The 15,561-nt window shown below is 29.2% G+C and overlaps 3 protein-coding genes and 1 long non-coding RNA gene across 11 annotated transcripts in view; 2 read left to right on the top strand and 2 right to left on the bottom strand.

The window, feature by feature from the left end:
- The window catches only part of LOC130890853 (adenylate cyclase type 2-like), a 103,217-nt gene extending 98,653 nt beyond the window's left edge, over positions 1 to 4,564 (top strand). For 7 of the 8 annotated variants that reach the window (XM_057795237.1, XM_057795231.1, XM_057795235.1 and 4 more), the window contains 3 exons: positions 1,633 to 1,750; positions 1,804 to 1,917; positions 1,973 to 4,564. In XM_057795237.1, the coding sequence (XP_057651220.1) occupies positions 1,633 to 1,750; positions 1,804 to 1,917; positions 1,973 to 2,118 (378 nt within the window). In that variant the 3' untranslated portion in view covers positions 2,119 to 4,564. The remainder of the gene's footprint in view (positions 1 to 1,632; positions 1,751 to 1,803; positions 1,918 to 1,972) is intronic. The other variant, XM_057795233.1, reaches the window with a different exon arrangement.
- LOC130890874 (uncharacterized) lies at positions 2,357 to 4,804 on the bottom strand. Its single transcript, XR_009058796.1, has 2 exons — positions 4,443 to 4,804; positions 2,357 to 2,635 (listed from the first exon to the last, which is right to left on the bottom strand). It is a non-coding gene; the product is annotated as an uncharacterized LOC130890874 (long non-coding RNA).
- A 1,250-nt stretch (positions 4,805 to 6,054) lies between these two features.
- On the top strand, positions 6,055 to 8,145 carry LOC130890864 (DNA polymerase delta subunit 2). Its single transcript, XM_057795254.1, has 4 exons — positions 6,055 to 6,553; positions 6,602 to 7,020; positions 7,559 to 7,934; positions 7,994 to 8,145. The coding sequence occupies exons 1-4, from the start codon at positions 6,145 to 6,147 to the stop codon at positions 8,110 to 8,112; spliced, it is 1,323 nt and encodes a 440-aa protein (XP_057651237.1). The 5' UTR covers positions 6,055 to 6,144; the 3' UTR covers positions 8,113 to 8,145.
- LOC130890858 (THO complex subunit 5 homolog) lies at positions 8,135 to 15,066 on the bottom strand. The gene is made up of 13 exons (XM_057795246.1): positions 14,543 to 15,066; positions 14,309 to 14,437; positions 14,035 to 14,252; positions 13,894 to 13,978; positions 13,710 to 13,839; positions 13,323 to 13,654; positions 12,717 to 12,936; positions 12,461 to 12,666; positions 12,292 to 12,397; positions 11,038 to 11,226; positions 9,693 to 9,808; positions 9,082 to 9,239; positions 8,135 to 8,318 (listed from the first exon to the last, which is right to left on the bottom strand). Exons 1-13 carry the CDS (start codon positions 14,624 to 14,626, stop codon positions 8,252 to 8,254), a joined length of 2,040 nt encoding a protein of 679 aa, XP_057651229.1. The 5' UTR covers positions 14,627 to 15,066; the 3' UTR covers positions 8,135 to 8,251.
- Between the last annotated feature and the right edge of the window lie 495 nt (positions 15,067 to 15,561).

The raw sequence follows: 15,561 nt of genomic DNA, 5'->3' as shown, positions 1-15,561 counted from the left end.
AGTTCTTTCCCGCCATGAAGAGTGAAATTGTTTTAAGGAAAGATTTCACTTAGGTAATATATATCATTTAGTAAATCCTTATTGTCATAGACTTTACAAAGAAATATATAAAATAGATGTTTGATTTATTTCAAACTCAGTAATTTTATATCGAAATGTTTCCGAAATGAATACATTTGAAGAGAATTCATATCGAACAAATAACAATAAATATAAAAGCAAATTTACTTCTCTTATTACTTGTTCCTCACTATATTATTGCTTAAACGAGTAAAATATTGAAATATATTTCTTGTTTTTTTGCTTTCTCCAGGACTTTTTCAAGGTAATAATCATATAAAATCAATTTGAAAACAGAAACGACTATATAAGTTCCAATACGCTAACTCAAAATGTGACATTCAGATTGTTTTTACTCATTTACCGTTATGATGACGTTATTAATAAATTGATTTTTAAATTGCGTTTCAATTTGAGTTATTATTTAAATAAGAGCTTCAATTTACTCGTAATCAAAAGTTAAGTTAGAAATTTTATTTCTCTCAGTGAGTCTTTCTCTATTTGTTTTTGAATAAAACTAATTATTTGTCTCTGCTCCAATACCAATCGTTTTATCTCCAAACCTATCTGTCTCATTATTTCTGTATTCTGGTTTCATCTATCTTTATGATGAATATTGTCGAAACCGTAACGTAACTAACCTAACTGTATTTGTGACAACTATCTGTGCTTAATCATATTTGCATGTGTTTTATTAATGTAAATGTTGAAGTAGTCTCTAGATAGAGAAAGTTGTGTTTATATTGAAAATAATTGATAAGAAATGAAAAAAATTCATCATCGTATCAAAAATTGTAAAGATGAACTGAATAAGCTCGATCTTCTGCCATTTACTGTATTTTCTCAATCAATTCCTTACAAACAAATCCTCTAAATCTTGGAAAGCATCCATATTGAATATTTAAGTATTTGTAAGACGAATATTTTCAAAAATTAATATATAGGTATAATAAACAAACAAACCACTTTTGATTTATAATATTTTAGGTTAAGTTTCTACTAAACTCTTTAATTGACTGTTGTGACTGCCTTATAACTTATTTGGCAAATAACTCGATTTATTAAAAGGTGAAGAAACCGAATGTATGGTTATTCGGTAAATAATACTTATTAGGAAGTGAAGAAACCTGGCCTTAACTAACTTATATAATAATAATTATTATTATTATCCACTACTTATATAATTAACTATTACTAACCGGTTACTTATCTATTTCGTTCCGTTCACTGACTGATTTTTTACTACAAACTAAATAAAGCCGATAAACAAACTCGTATATACAACAAAAACGATTTTCTCAAAAATTATAGAAATTAGTTTTGAAAAAAAAGATATGAAAAAACATATCAAAGACGCTGCGAAAATGTAGATTTCCATTATAACCGAATAGGATCTGCTTCACGGTGCATGTTGTGGACGAGTTTTTATCTCCATCTTCGTATATTCGTTGTTTCGCCTTCTTAGTATTCAACTGTCTCTCTTTTATTCTTTATCTCTATTTATGATCGATGACTTTTGGATTGGATGTAAAAGCCTCTAATTAATATATGGAAAAAATTTTTGCTTTTTAGGAGGCTAGTAGAAAGGAAGAACACATTATAACAGCACTAGTAGAATTCGCAGTATTGCTGATGACTAGTTTAGAACAAATAAACAGAGATGCATTCCAAAGATTTAAATTGAGGATCGGTAAGTGAAGATCTAATTATGTAAGCATATGAAGAAAAATTGTCTTTTTTAAGGCCTAAATCACGGACCTGTAATAGCGGGAGTGGTCGGAGCGCAAAAACCCCAATACGATATTTGGGGTAATACTGTCAACGTAGCGTCCAGGATGGATTCTTGTGGACTGTTAGGTAGAAACTACCGCCACTACTCAAAACTAATTTTTATTAATTTAAATATTATTAGGTAAAATACAAACGACAGATGTCACTGCTGAAGTTCTTATGAATGCTGGTTACCAATGCGATTGTAGAGGCCCGACGTACGTTAAAGGCAAAGGTACTTTGACAACTTATTTTGTCAAAACACCGTTTGATGATAAGGATCATTGAAGATAATATGTGATATAATGCAAATTAAATGACACTTAATTTATAATTTACAATTTTTTGTCAATATTCAACTCAAATCCTTTTCCTCCGATGTTTACCTTCTATGATATTTTGGAAAGAAAATTTTTGTTTTAAGAAGAGATTTTTTGATATGTTTTAGATGTACCTGACTGACTTTTTAGATGTTATACTCATATTTATGACGTAAACTTAACTTGGAAAAATAATAGTGGTTAAGTTACATTTTTGTGAAAAATATATTCCAGTTGTTCCCTGGGTATTAATTTTATTTTTAGCTTAAAAAACTGCCTATTCTAAAACCGATATGCACAATCACATTTTTCAGTATATGAAGTGACTAGAAGACACAGAATTTGAAATAAATGTCACAAATTAGAGGAATGACATTTTTTTATACTCATGATATTATTAAATATTCAACCTTCCATCGAGCGCATTCAATCTGTGAGATGAGTAGAATTTGTTTTGGTCTACCAATAGTCCGGTCAAATTAGACCTAAAAGTAAGAGTGAAGCTACATAAATTCCAACCAATCTAAAAAACAGTAAAATTGTTTAAAATGTGATTAAAAATAAAATTTGAAAATTCCCATTATTCTCGTGTATAGAAAAAATTTTATTCAAGGTCAAATTTGAAAAAAATAGTTTTTCGCGATTTACAGCAAAACGGTAAGTTTTATATTAAGAATACCACAGACAAAAATTGTAGATCATAAAATTATCTACAAAAAACGTTTCAATACTTTTTTTTATAGGAGCCACCGTTTCTAAGATATGATTCAAAAAGTTGTAATCTTCAAAATATACATGAGCACGCCACGTATATACATTTCTAGAGTTGTAATAAACAATCTTTTCCTGAAACTATTTTTACAACAAACCAAACAAAGAAAAAAATAAATTGTTTCTTCATGCCTTAAAGAAATAGAAAACATAAGTAATCATTGTTTCACAAATCAATTTATTATTCATAGAATTAAATAGCATTGGAGCAATTTTTCCTATTGATAAAAATTTATTTTAAATTGAATATAAAATTTAATGAGTGAAATTTCAAATTTTAATCATGAGAGTAGATACTCTAGGCCGGTTCTGGAACAGAAGTGACATTCACGGAATACGTTGTAGTATCCTTATCGTCACGTCTAACCATCAAAGTATCGAAATACGGGGCGTCTTAAAAAAAAAGGCGATAACGGCAAAATGAAATCCGGGTGTGCTATTATTAGCAAAACACGTGCACCACGTCGGGCGTTATCACCTTAGAAAACACGTACGTCATGTCGGCCGATATCGCCTTACCTCACTTTTTAACACACCCCGTACTTCAATTTTGCCATTATCGCCTTACCTCACTTTTTCAAGTTTTTGTTAACACCCCTCATATATCGATACTTTGATGTTTTCGTTATCGTCTGCGGTTAGACTTGACTATAAGCATACTTCGACGTACCCCGTGAATGTCACTTCCGTTCCAAAACCAACCTAGAACATCCCTCATATTCTAAATATTAAATTACATCAATTTAAATATAAGAAGTAATGGGTTACTATAAAAATATTTTTGTATAATTTTTATTATTAGAAATTTGAATTTCGATTTAAAATACAAATTAGAGCTTGATTAAAAAGTATTTGTTCATCAGGGTTCATTAAATGATAATTAATTTACTTTTCTCTATTTAATTTTTATTGTAGAATAAAAATTTTTAAATATGCTTCCCATTAAAACAAAAAAATTATCTATGGACCTCTATGGGTCAAGAATGACTTTCAGATTTGTCCCTATTTTAGTAATTATCTTCTGCTTTTGATAATTTAATTATTAAATTTGCTAAAAAACACAAGAAGTGTTTATTTGATTTCAATTGTTTTCCTAAATGGCTCCAAGGAGCATTTACTCGAAGTAGAAGATGATATATTATTTATTATCAGTGCTTCTGTTTTTCTTGGAAAAATTTGAACTTCTCTATAGTTAGGTTGAAGGCCCCCTTTACAAAATTTGATATAGGACCCATCTACCTCAAGCTACACCCCTAAAAGTTCCATACAAAAAATGTTTGTTATATAATTAACAAGATTCCTTTGTATAATTTCTCTTGTAGGTGTTAGGAGAAACAAAAAAAGCCTAATTATTTTTAAAAGTTGTATTAACTTTTGTGTAATAAAGATAATAAAAATGTATTGAGCTGCTTTAATAGTAACATAGGCATTGGAACACCAAAAAATATGTTTTAGTTGAAAATTATATAAATGTATTATAAATTTTATAAATAATGAATGTACTTAAATATATTTATTTACCTTGTATATCTATTGTACATTTAAAAAGGTTAGTTACGTAATTTTGTGTAAATCCTTGACAATCTCAATTTTGGCAAGTGAATTTGTTCTTGAAATGATCAAATAAATTATTTTAGAAACAATTTGTGTGTTTATTTCCTTCACTATAACTAAAAACCACCAAATAAAGGATAATTTCGAAAGTTGTGGCTTTGAGAGTACCTGCAATTACAAACTACACTAGGACGCGAGGTTATGTTTTTGAGCGCGTAAAAAGTAGAAAGCTGGTTAACTTCGATCTCAAGAGCGCAATCGTTGTGTGCGTTATTACAGTTTCTCAACAAGTTTAACTATTTTTGACATTTAAGAGCGTATACAGCTCGTCATGCTCGCATCCATTGTGAGTACCTCTTAACAGAAAAAAATTAAAATAATCTTTTAGTTCTATGGTGTGAAGTAAGGTCTTCTTTTTTGTGATATTTGATTCTAACACTATTCGATCTGCAAGTTATACTATTCATGAGTTTGCTCTACACCCACAAAATATACCATTAGGGCATGCTCTGTTTCTACACCTATGGTCAAGATTGACAAACCTTATTTATTAATATTTTACAATCGAAACGTGACTTCACAGCTTGTTATAGTTCACTTTCAAAGAAAAGTTTGTGAGTTATTAAAAAACTGCTTAATTAGTTCACTGTTGTATAAGATGGTCATATGCTTTGTGCCAAGAATTATTTTTTTTGCAAAAGTTATCAAAGAAAATAGGAAAAAATCACAAATCACTCCTATATTGCTAGTGACTGTAAGTTGAAGCGTGGCCCATGAAGTGAGACAGCAAATGACTACTTCTATCTCGTTCTTCTTATTTCAAGCGTCGTGCGCAAGTGTTGCGTCTATAATGGCAAGTGGATAAGAGTAAGACATCTTTCATAGCACGAAATATAATTATTGTAATGGATTTTGTTTCCGCATTCACGATCATGCGCACCAGACTCAAGGTGTAATAATTAAGACAGACGCATATATATCTGCACATAATGGTCAAGCTACAATCCCTATTCCGAGTAGCGATATAGGAGTATTACATATATTTTGTGGATCATATTCGGTTTTCGGTCTGTGTAAACTTTTTGGTTTCCAGCCTGTGTAAACTCTGGATAATCTTTACCGGTTTACTTTGTACGTTCTAACATAGTGCATTGAATGCGAGCTTATGATGTCCAAAGTTCTGACAAGCTTTTGAACTGTATTTTAACTGTACTTCGAAATGGTTTTTACTGGGTCAGATAGATCGCCTATCAGCTGATTGCGCATTCAAATCAAGAATGAAATTTTTACCAGTTACAGAATGTCACGTTCACCTTCGGAGGAAATTTCAAAACCTTTGATTTTCATTACCTTTTCATGATATTTATTCAGTTTCATCATGATAATAACTGTTATTGAGCAGTTATTAATTATTTACCAACTCGAACGCATTTTGCAGTTAAATATGATTATAATAATGATCTGGATTTTTGTTTTGTATATTTCAAAATAAACAAATGATAAATCGATCAGTAATCCAACAGAAAACTGAAATCGGTTTCGGAGATCTAGAATTTCATGCGGTAACGAACCTTTATTCAAATTAAAGAAAATAAGATTTAGTTCTATTTCGCGCTAAAAATTGACATTTAGAGGTTATATATAAACAAAACTAAAGTGAAAAATTAATATGCCAGAAAACAAAGGTGCCCAAAAAATGTTAGAGAGAGCGACTGTTAAATATGAAAATACTTCAAATAAATTCTCCGAACATCCAGAGGATTTTAACCGACAATATTGTAGCATATACTTAGCCCGTCTTCGGGATATGGAAACGCTCATTCGTGAACGTATTAAAAATGAATGGGGTAGTCAATACGCTGTTATTAAACTTCACAAATTAGCTGAAGAGAACAAAGATAAATGTATAGTTATAGGAACTATTTTCAAAGATCAGAAATTGAAACCTTCGATATTAAAAGAATTATCAGAAGCCAATCAACTTGTAGCAGAAGTTGGTCCTATTCTTGATAACGATTTAAGTGATGATTCTGATAAACTATTTATAGAAGATGAAGTTCAGAGATATCAAATAGAAGGTAATCAATGCCTTTTAGTTAAATTAAATTGATTATTAAATTTTTTAGGTGTTCCAATAAAAGAAGTAGTCACTGGTATAACAATTGCTCTCTTAGGTACTGATGCAGGAAATGGAAAATTCAAAGCAGAAGATTACGTATTTCCTGGTTACAGGGAACAAATAGAAAGACCACTATTTATAGAAGATACTTATGTTGTGTTTTTAAGCGGACTAGATTTAATTAGCTATGAAAAAATAATTTGCAACTTAGGTTTATTTACGTTTTGGTTAACTGGAATGTTGGGGGATACAGAATCTGTTTCAAAAGTTGTTAGAGTGATTATTGCCGGTAATAGTATAAGAGTAACGGGTGAAAAAAGGAAACCTACCATCTCATTAATTAGTAGGGTATCAGAATCAACTGAAACTATTGAGGCTGTTAACTCGTTTGATAATTTTTTGTCTCAACTTTGTGCGTTAGTAGAGGTAAGATATTTTCAATTTATCAGTGATAAATATCTGACTATTTCAAGGTTTAGCATTATAGGTTAATTTTTTTTTAAACAGGAAGAGCTTAATTTTCCCATTTCAAAGAATTGTCTACAACAAGCCTTAAGAATTTTACGGATTCAATGATAGTGTTATTTAGTACAAAAGGCTTCAACGTTTCTTTATATGACAACTTTAGTTTTAGAAACATTGAAACAGAGAAGATTAGAATCACAGCATGATTTAAGGGTGATTAGGTCACTAGATATGGTCCTATGAAGTGCCATGTTATCAGGGTTGTTCCGCTGCCGATATCTAGATAAGCAATGTCTTATTAAATAGAAAAAATGAAATAGGGTCTAGTACTGAGCCTTGAGGCACTCCACAGTCTATTGGCTTGCAAGAAGACATCTTGTATCATTTCCTGCAATAAATGGAGATTGGAGACTTTTAATGTGCAATGTTATTATGAAATCTGTTTGATAATATAAGACAAAAAGTGTTTACAAGCATTATGCAATATATTTTGTCGTAGGTTGATGTAATGCCTGGAGAACATGATCCTTCGAATCAAATTTTACCCCAAAAACAGATGCATCCTTGCATGTTTCCTAACTCGAGCATGTACAAATCCCTTAATTTAGTGCCAAATCCTTATTCCTGTTCTCTAGATAATTTGAATATATTAGGAAGTTCAGGACAACCAGTACAACATATAATCTGGTATTCGGAAAATAATTCTCCAATCAAAGCTTTAGAAAAATGTTTAGAATGGGGACATTTGGCACCGACAGCTCCAGATACTCTTGGGTGTTATCCTTATTACAAAAACGATCCTTTTATCATTGAGAAATGTCCGCACGTGTTTTTTGCTGGGAATCAAGATGAATTTGCTACTGAAATGGTCACAGGTAAAGGAAAAATTTCGTATGAAAGGAAGAGTTTTTTTGAATTTTTTGTTTATTTTCAGGAGATCAAGGACAAAAAGTTAGGTTAATAAGCATTCCAAAGTTTTGTAATACTTTTCAAGCGGTATTACTCAATTTAAAGAATCTTGATTGTGTTTCCATGGTTTTTGATAAGAGTTAATATATATATTTAATAAAATAACTTTTGATCGAAGAGGTTTTTATTACAACCAGTAAAAAAATTCTACAGAATTCAAAAACTTTTTCTGAAAAACAAAAACTAATACAGTGAAAGAATATACTATCCCAATTTTAGAATTTTAATATTGTGTGAAGATCCCATTTCCAATTTTTCTAAATTTCAATGGCCGTCGCCTATTTCGAGCACTGAAATAAACAAAAAAATAGGTAATGAATATTTAGCGAAAATAATTTCACAATCACCAAAGATTTTTTTGGTACAATTTTTAAATGCATTCTGGGAGATGGTTTCAAAATACTTTTTATTTTTGGGAATACCAAAATGGTCCTAAATCTGCTGAGAAGGATGTGAATATAAGAAAGTTATCAATCTATTTTTCAGGTCTCTTTCTTCATAGATGGTTTTTCAAAACTGATATCCCTCTCGAATAGCCAATCGTTTACTTTAATAAATAAGTTTAGCAACTTTACATATATTTTACACTTTAAATTGCATATAACCCCTCTAAACAGTCCAAGTTATTACATTAGCAGCCCAACAAGTCAAAATATTTTTAAATTTATAATTTTTGCTATAAACATTCATTATCATGTATTTTTTATATATTGTCCAAATAGCTCTTATTTAATTAATGTATTTATAAAATTTAAAATAATTTTGGTCAGGATAATGAAAATGAAGATACTTTTGTATCACTAAAATTACAGTAAAAAATCTATTCATCATAAAAATCCATCAGATATTAAAAATTTTTCACTAGTATATGAGGTACTTTGAAAAATATGAATAATGTTTAAAAGTAAAGTAACTTATATTATAAAAAACATTGATAAATTCAAGTTTCCCAACTTCGGTGTTGCAGTAATTCTTTCAAAAATTATATACATAAAATTATTCAAATTACTTCAAATTATTCTTTACAATCAAAATAAAAAAATGATTATTTACCTTATACTTTTAATAAATGTAACAGTCTGTGTGAATGTATTGGGATCGGTAGTTTCCAAATAAACATCGAAACATGAACATAGTTGAGCTATTTGAACAGATAATACAGAAGAATCGTGAGGTTCTTCCCAATCAGCATTCAATTTTCTTTCAATATCCTGAAAACAAACAAAAATTTCACTGCATAAGTAGAATAGGATATGTTGTAGCACCTAGCACTAGAATCTCATCAGAAGGTGAATATATAATGGCTACCAAAAAAGAAAATCATTAAAATCTTTCTTAAAGAACTATTGATAAAGAAAAGTCCACTAAATGAGAATAAAAGATGATAAAATCTGGAGAATGGACCCGGGGGTGTATTTACAATGGGTTAATTCTAAACGGAATAAGAATATCTAGTACTAAATGAGATCCAAATCTGGGAAATGGACTCAGTTTTTTTGTAAAATTTGTAAAATACAAGATTTCATAATCATTTGAACCCATTCGATTCAGTTTTAACTGAAACTGATTGGCATATTACAAACTAACACCAGAAAATTTGTAAAGACTTGTGTAACTTATAATTTATCAGACAATTAGTTAATTAAATAAATTAAAAAACTTACCCTTATATCGTCGTTGTTTTCTGAATGTTGTTTACCATTATAATTAACACATATGGAAATTATTGGTGAAGTAATTGGATAATTACTTTTTATAACAATATATGCGTCCAAGGAGGCTAAAATAATATTAAATATTTTATTAGTTTGATAATTATAGTAGGTAGTTTCACCGAAATAATGAAAGAGGTTAATTGGGGTGTCAATCGATAGATGTTTGTAAACTGAAACCAATATCATCAGTCAACAGCAAGGTGAAAGCTGGAAAGTTGCTGAACACACTGTTTAAATAAATAATAGTGTGTTCAGTATCCTTTATAGTCTAACAAGTATAGTGTAATTGTGAGTGATGGTGTAGTGTGTTCAGCATCCTTTATAGTCTAACAAGTATTTTGAAATATATTAATACGAATTGAGAGACAACCCGAATATATTTATTAAATAAACCTAGAACTGCGAAACATTTTTAAAGTCTGGCAGTGTTGTATTTTGATTTTTTCATACTTCATGTACACTATTTACAATTTATAAGGCATTAGGCTACAATATAATTTTCAAAAATCGATTTTTATTTAAAATAAAAAGATTATGAAGGGATAAAACCTCCAGGTACTTGGTTTTTGCCATCGTAGATAAAAAGTATTGCAAAATTACTCATATTTTTCTACTGCTCTTAATTTTAAACGCATTTATCTCTATACTTGTTAGAACACGGTTACTCCCTACATGAAATTGAATTTTCGATTAATAAAAGTAGTTCAAATGTCACTTCACTGCATACATATTTATATTTATATAGACTAAAAACAGTCTAAATGTCAATTTTTATTTGTCTTTATAAATTTATTAAAAAAAACTAATTTTACAACAGAAGAGTCCTAAAATCAAGAACATTTACAAGCATAAACATATCAAAAGTTCTAAAAAATAAGAAATTTATTTCATTTTTTAGATTAGCTGGACTCTGAACACAATTTTCAACCGATTAACTTGGAAAATACAATATCTTGGGAATTAAATAATATTTTCTTTTTATATTACATATTTTATTTATTATTAACAAATATGTGGCCATTTTTAGCAAGTTTCCATTTAAAAGTGCACCATTTGGACAAAAATGAATAAATCGCAAAAATTCTACGCACTTTTATAGAAGTTTTTAAGGATAATCAAAAAAATTAATTGGTCATTAATTGTTTTAGAAAAATGATTGTAAGCGGTCACTGATATGTACAATAAAATCACGTTTCTGTTAACTCGATTTGTTTTGTAGTATTTTAGAAAAAAAAAGCCTTTTTTCTTCGGTCTCTAAGATGGCCTGAAGCCCTAATACAAATTTATTTCTTACCATTTAACCTGGTGAGTTGCAAGCAGTAAATCAGATCTGAAGGTGTTACAAATTCTTCTTCGATGTATAATTTAGTAAATTCCAATTGGCAATATTTTTGGTAAGTTATCGATGTCCACTTAGAGATAGAACAAGCGTGAGTAATAGGACAATCCACTAAATTGGGCAATTTAATCAACATGCTATTTTCTAAAATAAAAACCAAAAACATTAAGAAATAGTTTAAACGAAAATCCAGAGTAGAAATGTTCAAAAAAACTTTAATTATTTTTTCAATTTGAAATTTTCTTCTTTAATTTGGCTAAGAAAATTTTATCATGGAATTGACTTATCATAATTTTATGAAGACAATCACTTCCTGAAATTTTGTCGCTTGAATATAGTAACACTTTGTAAATAAAAAGCTATCACTTTGGATATTTTCAATTAATTTTGGCAAATACTACACTGATAAGACAAAAAAATGTACGCGGAAGAGAGACTCGAAGTATACTAACAGAGCTTTAGAAGAAGAATGATAGTTTAAACTAGAGAAAGCTAATAAGGGACATGAAAGTAATAACATGAAATTAGGACCTGTGAAATTAGATGAATATAGAAGGTCAGTGGATAAAGAGCTAAACGAAATAATGAAAAGGTAAGTTGCAGTGGAATACATAAAATCCTAGAGGCTGGAATAGTATGGACACTTAGAGAAACTGCAGCCGGAAGACATGAAAGAAACGTTATACACAAAGCGATGAAAGTTATAAAAAGAAAACGAAGAGAAGCAAAGAAGTTGATGAATATCAGTTGTTACTTGACTAAGACTTGAATAGGAAATGATAAAAAATGGAATATCTGAAATTCAAGTTATGGGATGCTGTTTGTGTTGATTTGTAATGAAACGATTCAAAGTAATTAGATAAGTGGTATACTATACAGATGTTAAAGCATAGTTGATTGAACACATTGAAAAAATCAATGAGTCAGTAACATGGTGTGCCTGAATTAATTCAGTGAAAATTGCTAAATGAGTAAATAAATAATAATACAATGCTATGGGTAATTTATTGCTGCATGTTCTCTTTATATAGGTGTGAAAAATATGGGAAGAAATCGAATTTTCAAATTAATTTTATAAAAATCCAAACAAATAAAAAAATTTTGAACAAAATGTTGGATCAAACAATATATTAACCCATCAGAATCAATTAGATACTTTTATAGAAATAATAAGTTTGATAATACCAAAATCTATTGAATTATACAAACCTAGTTGTTGTAGTTGTGTAGCCAATTGGTACCTCGATTCTAATCTTTTAAACATCAATTTCATCACACTCTGTACATTAATACTACCGATTTCATCAGAATCCATCTACAACAAATGAATAACACAATTTAATAATATAGTCTAGAAATTAATATTAAAATAACTAACCTGTTTGCTAATAAAATCTCTTCCACAGATTTTTTGTGCCCAATGGTAAGCATAACCTATATCCGGCACTAACGATTGGAAAGATGTAATTCCCACTTTTTTAATTTGAAATTTGTTCATGGGATTCGGACTTTCCAATCCATCGTCTCCTTCTATTAATTCCCGTAAAATATTTTCACCTATGAGAACATCTCTTGCTGAATTACCTTAAAAAAAAGATTATAAAAATTGATAAATAAAAAATTTATTAAAATACCTGTTATCTTAGGAGATACATCCGTATCGGACATAACTGTTACAATTCTTAATATAGTTTGATATGAAAAGGTAACAGTGAGAGATGGACCATCAGTTAGTTTCGCTACTATCTGAATCTTAAGGGGATGACATTCTAAAAGCTTCCTCTTTTTTTCTTCCATCGGATCCACTTGTTGCACAGATTTTCTATGTCGTCTTTTTCTAACTTCTACAATTTCCTGTATTCCAAAAATTTAAATTTAATTTAGCGAACTATAAATTATTATTGTTATTAAAGAAAATTAGAAAAAACTATGAATTACAGGAGCTCTCTTAACTTTACCAAATAGAGAAAAACTAACTAAATGTCTTTTTGGAGGATTAAGTAAAATGATTTTAAAAAAACTGTTAACTCTCTTCAAGATCTGGCTATATATAATTATGTATCCGTCATATAACTTTCTTCCTTGTAACTATCTATTATTTTATATTAAAAACAAGTACCGCTGAATAAAAACATGTTAATATGTAATTGATGAAATTATTGACCAAGCCACAGTAATCTACAATTGTGTTCTGTGTACTAATCTAGTTTTAATTCATATAATTTTTTTTATTATTATACCTCTGCTTCTGCTGCATCTTGTTCAATTTCTGTGGTGTCGGAGTCATCATCATGTACATGCCCTTCTGCCATTTTGGACTCTTTCCATTGAATAGCTTCATCTTGATCTCCAATAATTTCAACGTCTAAATTAAGATCATAGACGTTTTTATAAGATACAACATTAACATAAAAAATGTACAATGGATCTGGTAGTAAATATGCCAATTTGTGTTCTACTCTCATTTCAGTTAAAGAAATGTCCAAATGTTCTTGTAAGGGTTTTGTGGAGTTTATAACGTTCATAAGAAGGGGTCTGAGAGCATTCAGTTTATCTTTTCTCACAATAAGGTCTGGAAAAAGAGATTTTAATTTTCATGTGATTTGTGTTAAATCAATTTTTTTTACCTTCACTCAATTTTTTCTGTTCTTCAACTAAAGATTTGCACAATTGTGCTAAGTTTTTGCGTTGAGTTAGCTCCCATTCCAATCTAGCTAAACGTAAGTTGTGTTTTTGTTCTCGATCATTAGCATCATACTAAAAAAAAATAATTGGTTGGAGAAAAATATATTTGATCAAAACTTTTCTTACTGATAAAAATTTCTTCGTCAAAGATTCTGGAGCTTCTTTCATAAAGTCTTCAAATGAAACAAGTTCTATATCCTCATCCTTAGATCTAAAAGAAATTTAATATACAATTTAACATCATCACATAATAATCTTTTCACATACTTGAATGCTAAACACTTGTTAGTTTCTGTAACAAGATGATGAAGTTCATAAACCAAGTTCTGATAATTCAGTTTGATACTATCACATTTTTGTTTTTCAGCAGAAAGTGTTTCTTTTCCATGTACATGTCTAAGTTTATCAGTTCTGTTAAGTTTTTTAATAAAGCTCATATTGATGAAAATTTCAGTTTGTAATTCTTTTAAAACACTTGAATTTGGCTAAAATATGATGTTCAAGTTTATATTATATTTAAATAAACGTATTATGTACTTACATCTACTTGCTTTATTTCAAATACTTTCGCTAGAATTTTACGTATATCTTGACATAATCCAAAATAAATACTAGCATCAATGGAGCCCTGACTATTTAGAGCTTCTTTTTCTTCAAAATCGATAACTTTCTAAAAGAATTTAAAAATCTTTGTTCATAAACTAATGCTTAGAATATAGGGATAAAATAATCGAAACAAATAATAGGGAACAGAAATTAAGTTATAATTTTTTACCTTGTATATATCAGTATCGGATTCTGCTTCAGTGTTAGCTGTTTTTCGTTTTTTCTTAATGTTGGAACTCGTTTCTTTCACCATTTTAAAATATTACACGTAAGAAATATCTATAAAATTAACCAATCAACGTTATTCTTGATAAACCTTCTTATTGATATAAAAATATTTAATATAATTTTACACATTCAAAAAACATCGGATATTTTAGGTTAGTTATATCAGATGACAATATTGAATCGAATAGCTGCTTCAATATAATTGAATGATTTTAACGAACGACAATTGATATCCATGGAGTTTATTGTTAGATGAAAGAAAAATATTTGCCGATTTTATAATTACAACCAAAATTAATTAAGCAATGTTCAATTATTAACTAAGCATATCCCATATATAAATTCACAAAAATAAAATGTGACTATCATAATTCACTTTTAAGTTCTATTTCATGCTGACGGTCTACGCTGTTTTGGAGCGTCCCTTGAGGTCACGTGGTACAATTTTGACTTGAGCGTCATCTTAAATTAATGAAGCTTCACAACTAAACATTTTTTAGCTATTTAAATCTAGTATTCATCTTAAGAATTGTACCATAATTTCTTGTGTTACTGGTTTTTCATTTCATGAGTAACTAATTACTGTGTAAAATATAGTTAATTATTATCATAACTATTTAAAAATTTAGCAATCTAAAATATATAAAATTGCCAGAATTTTAAAATTTCCGCTCTTATTTTCAGTTGGTGGAATTGAATTTACGCCGAGGACTCTTCTTTCATTCACCTCACACAATCCAATTTTGTGACGTCACAAATTACAGCAAGAGTTTAGCCATCTTATGAACACAATTTAATCACTTTATAAAATGAATTTCACATGATAGAAACCACACTATTTATCATGTTCTTTGTTAACATTTTTTATCCTGTGGAATAATCTTGTGAAGTCAGAAGACGTGAACAGATTTGGTTAGGTCTTTGTGGAAGAGTCCTTGCATGTAGCCAGTTAACTCATAA

The sequence above is a fragment of the Diorhabda carinulata genome, chromosome 2 (assembly GCF_026250575.1).
Source record: "Diorhabda carinulata isolate Delta chromosome 2, icDioCari1.1, whole genome shotgun sequence".
Taxonomy (NCBI): Eukaryota; Metazoa; Arthropoda; class Insecta; order Coleoptera; family Chrysomelidae; genus Diorhabda; species Diorhabda carinulata.
Note: the sequence above shows the minus strand (reverse complement) of the source record. Positions and strands in the feature narration are given on the sequence as shown.

Excerpts from the sequence above, each read along its gene's own strand:
- LOC130890864 (XM_057795254.1), top strand. The coding sequence starts at position 6,145 with ATGCCAGAAAACAAAGGTGCCCAAAAAATGTTAGAGAGAGCGACTGTT. Across the intron at positions 6,554-6,601 it reads TCAGAGATATCAAATAGAAG|GTGTTCCAATAAAAGAAGTA; the intron begins GTAATCAATGCC and ends TAAATTTTTTAG. Across the intron at positions 7,935-7,993 it reads TGCTACTGAAATGGTCACAG|GAGATCAAGGACAAAAAGTT; the intron begins GTAAAGGAAAAA and ends GTTTATTTTCAG.
- LOC130890858 (XM_057795246.1), bottom strand. The coding sequence starts at position 14,626 with ATGGTGAAAGAAACGAGTTCCAACATTAAGAAAAAACGAAAAACAGCT. Across the intron at positions 13,655-13,709 it reads ACAGAAAAAATTGAGTGAAG|ACCTTATTGTGAGAAAAGAT; the intron begins GTAAAAAAAATT and ends CTCTTTTTCCAG. Across the intron at positions 11,227-12,291 it reads TACACAACTACAACAACTAG|AAAATAGCATGTTGATTAAA; the intron begins GTTTGTATAATT and ends TTTTTATTTTAG.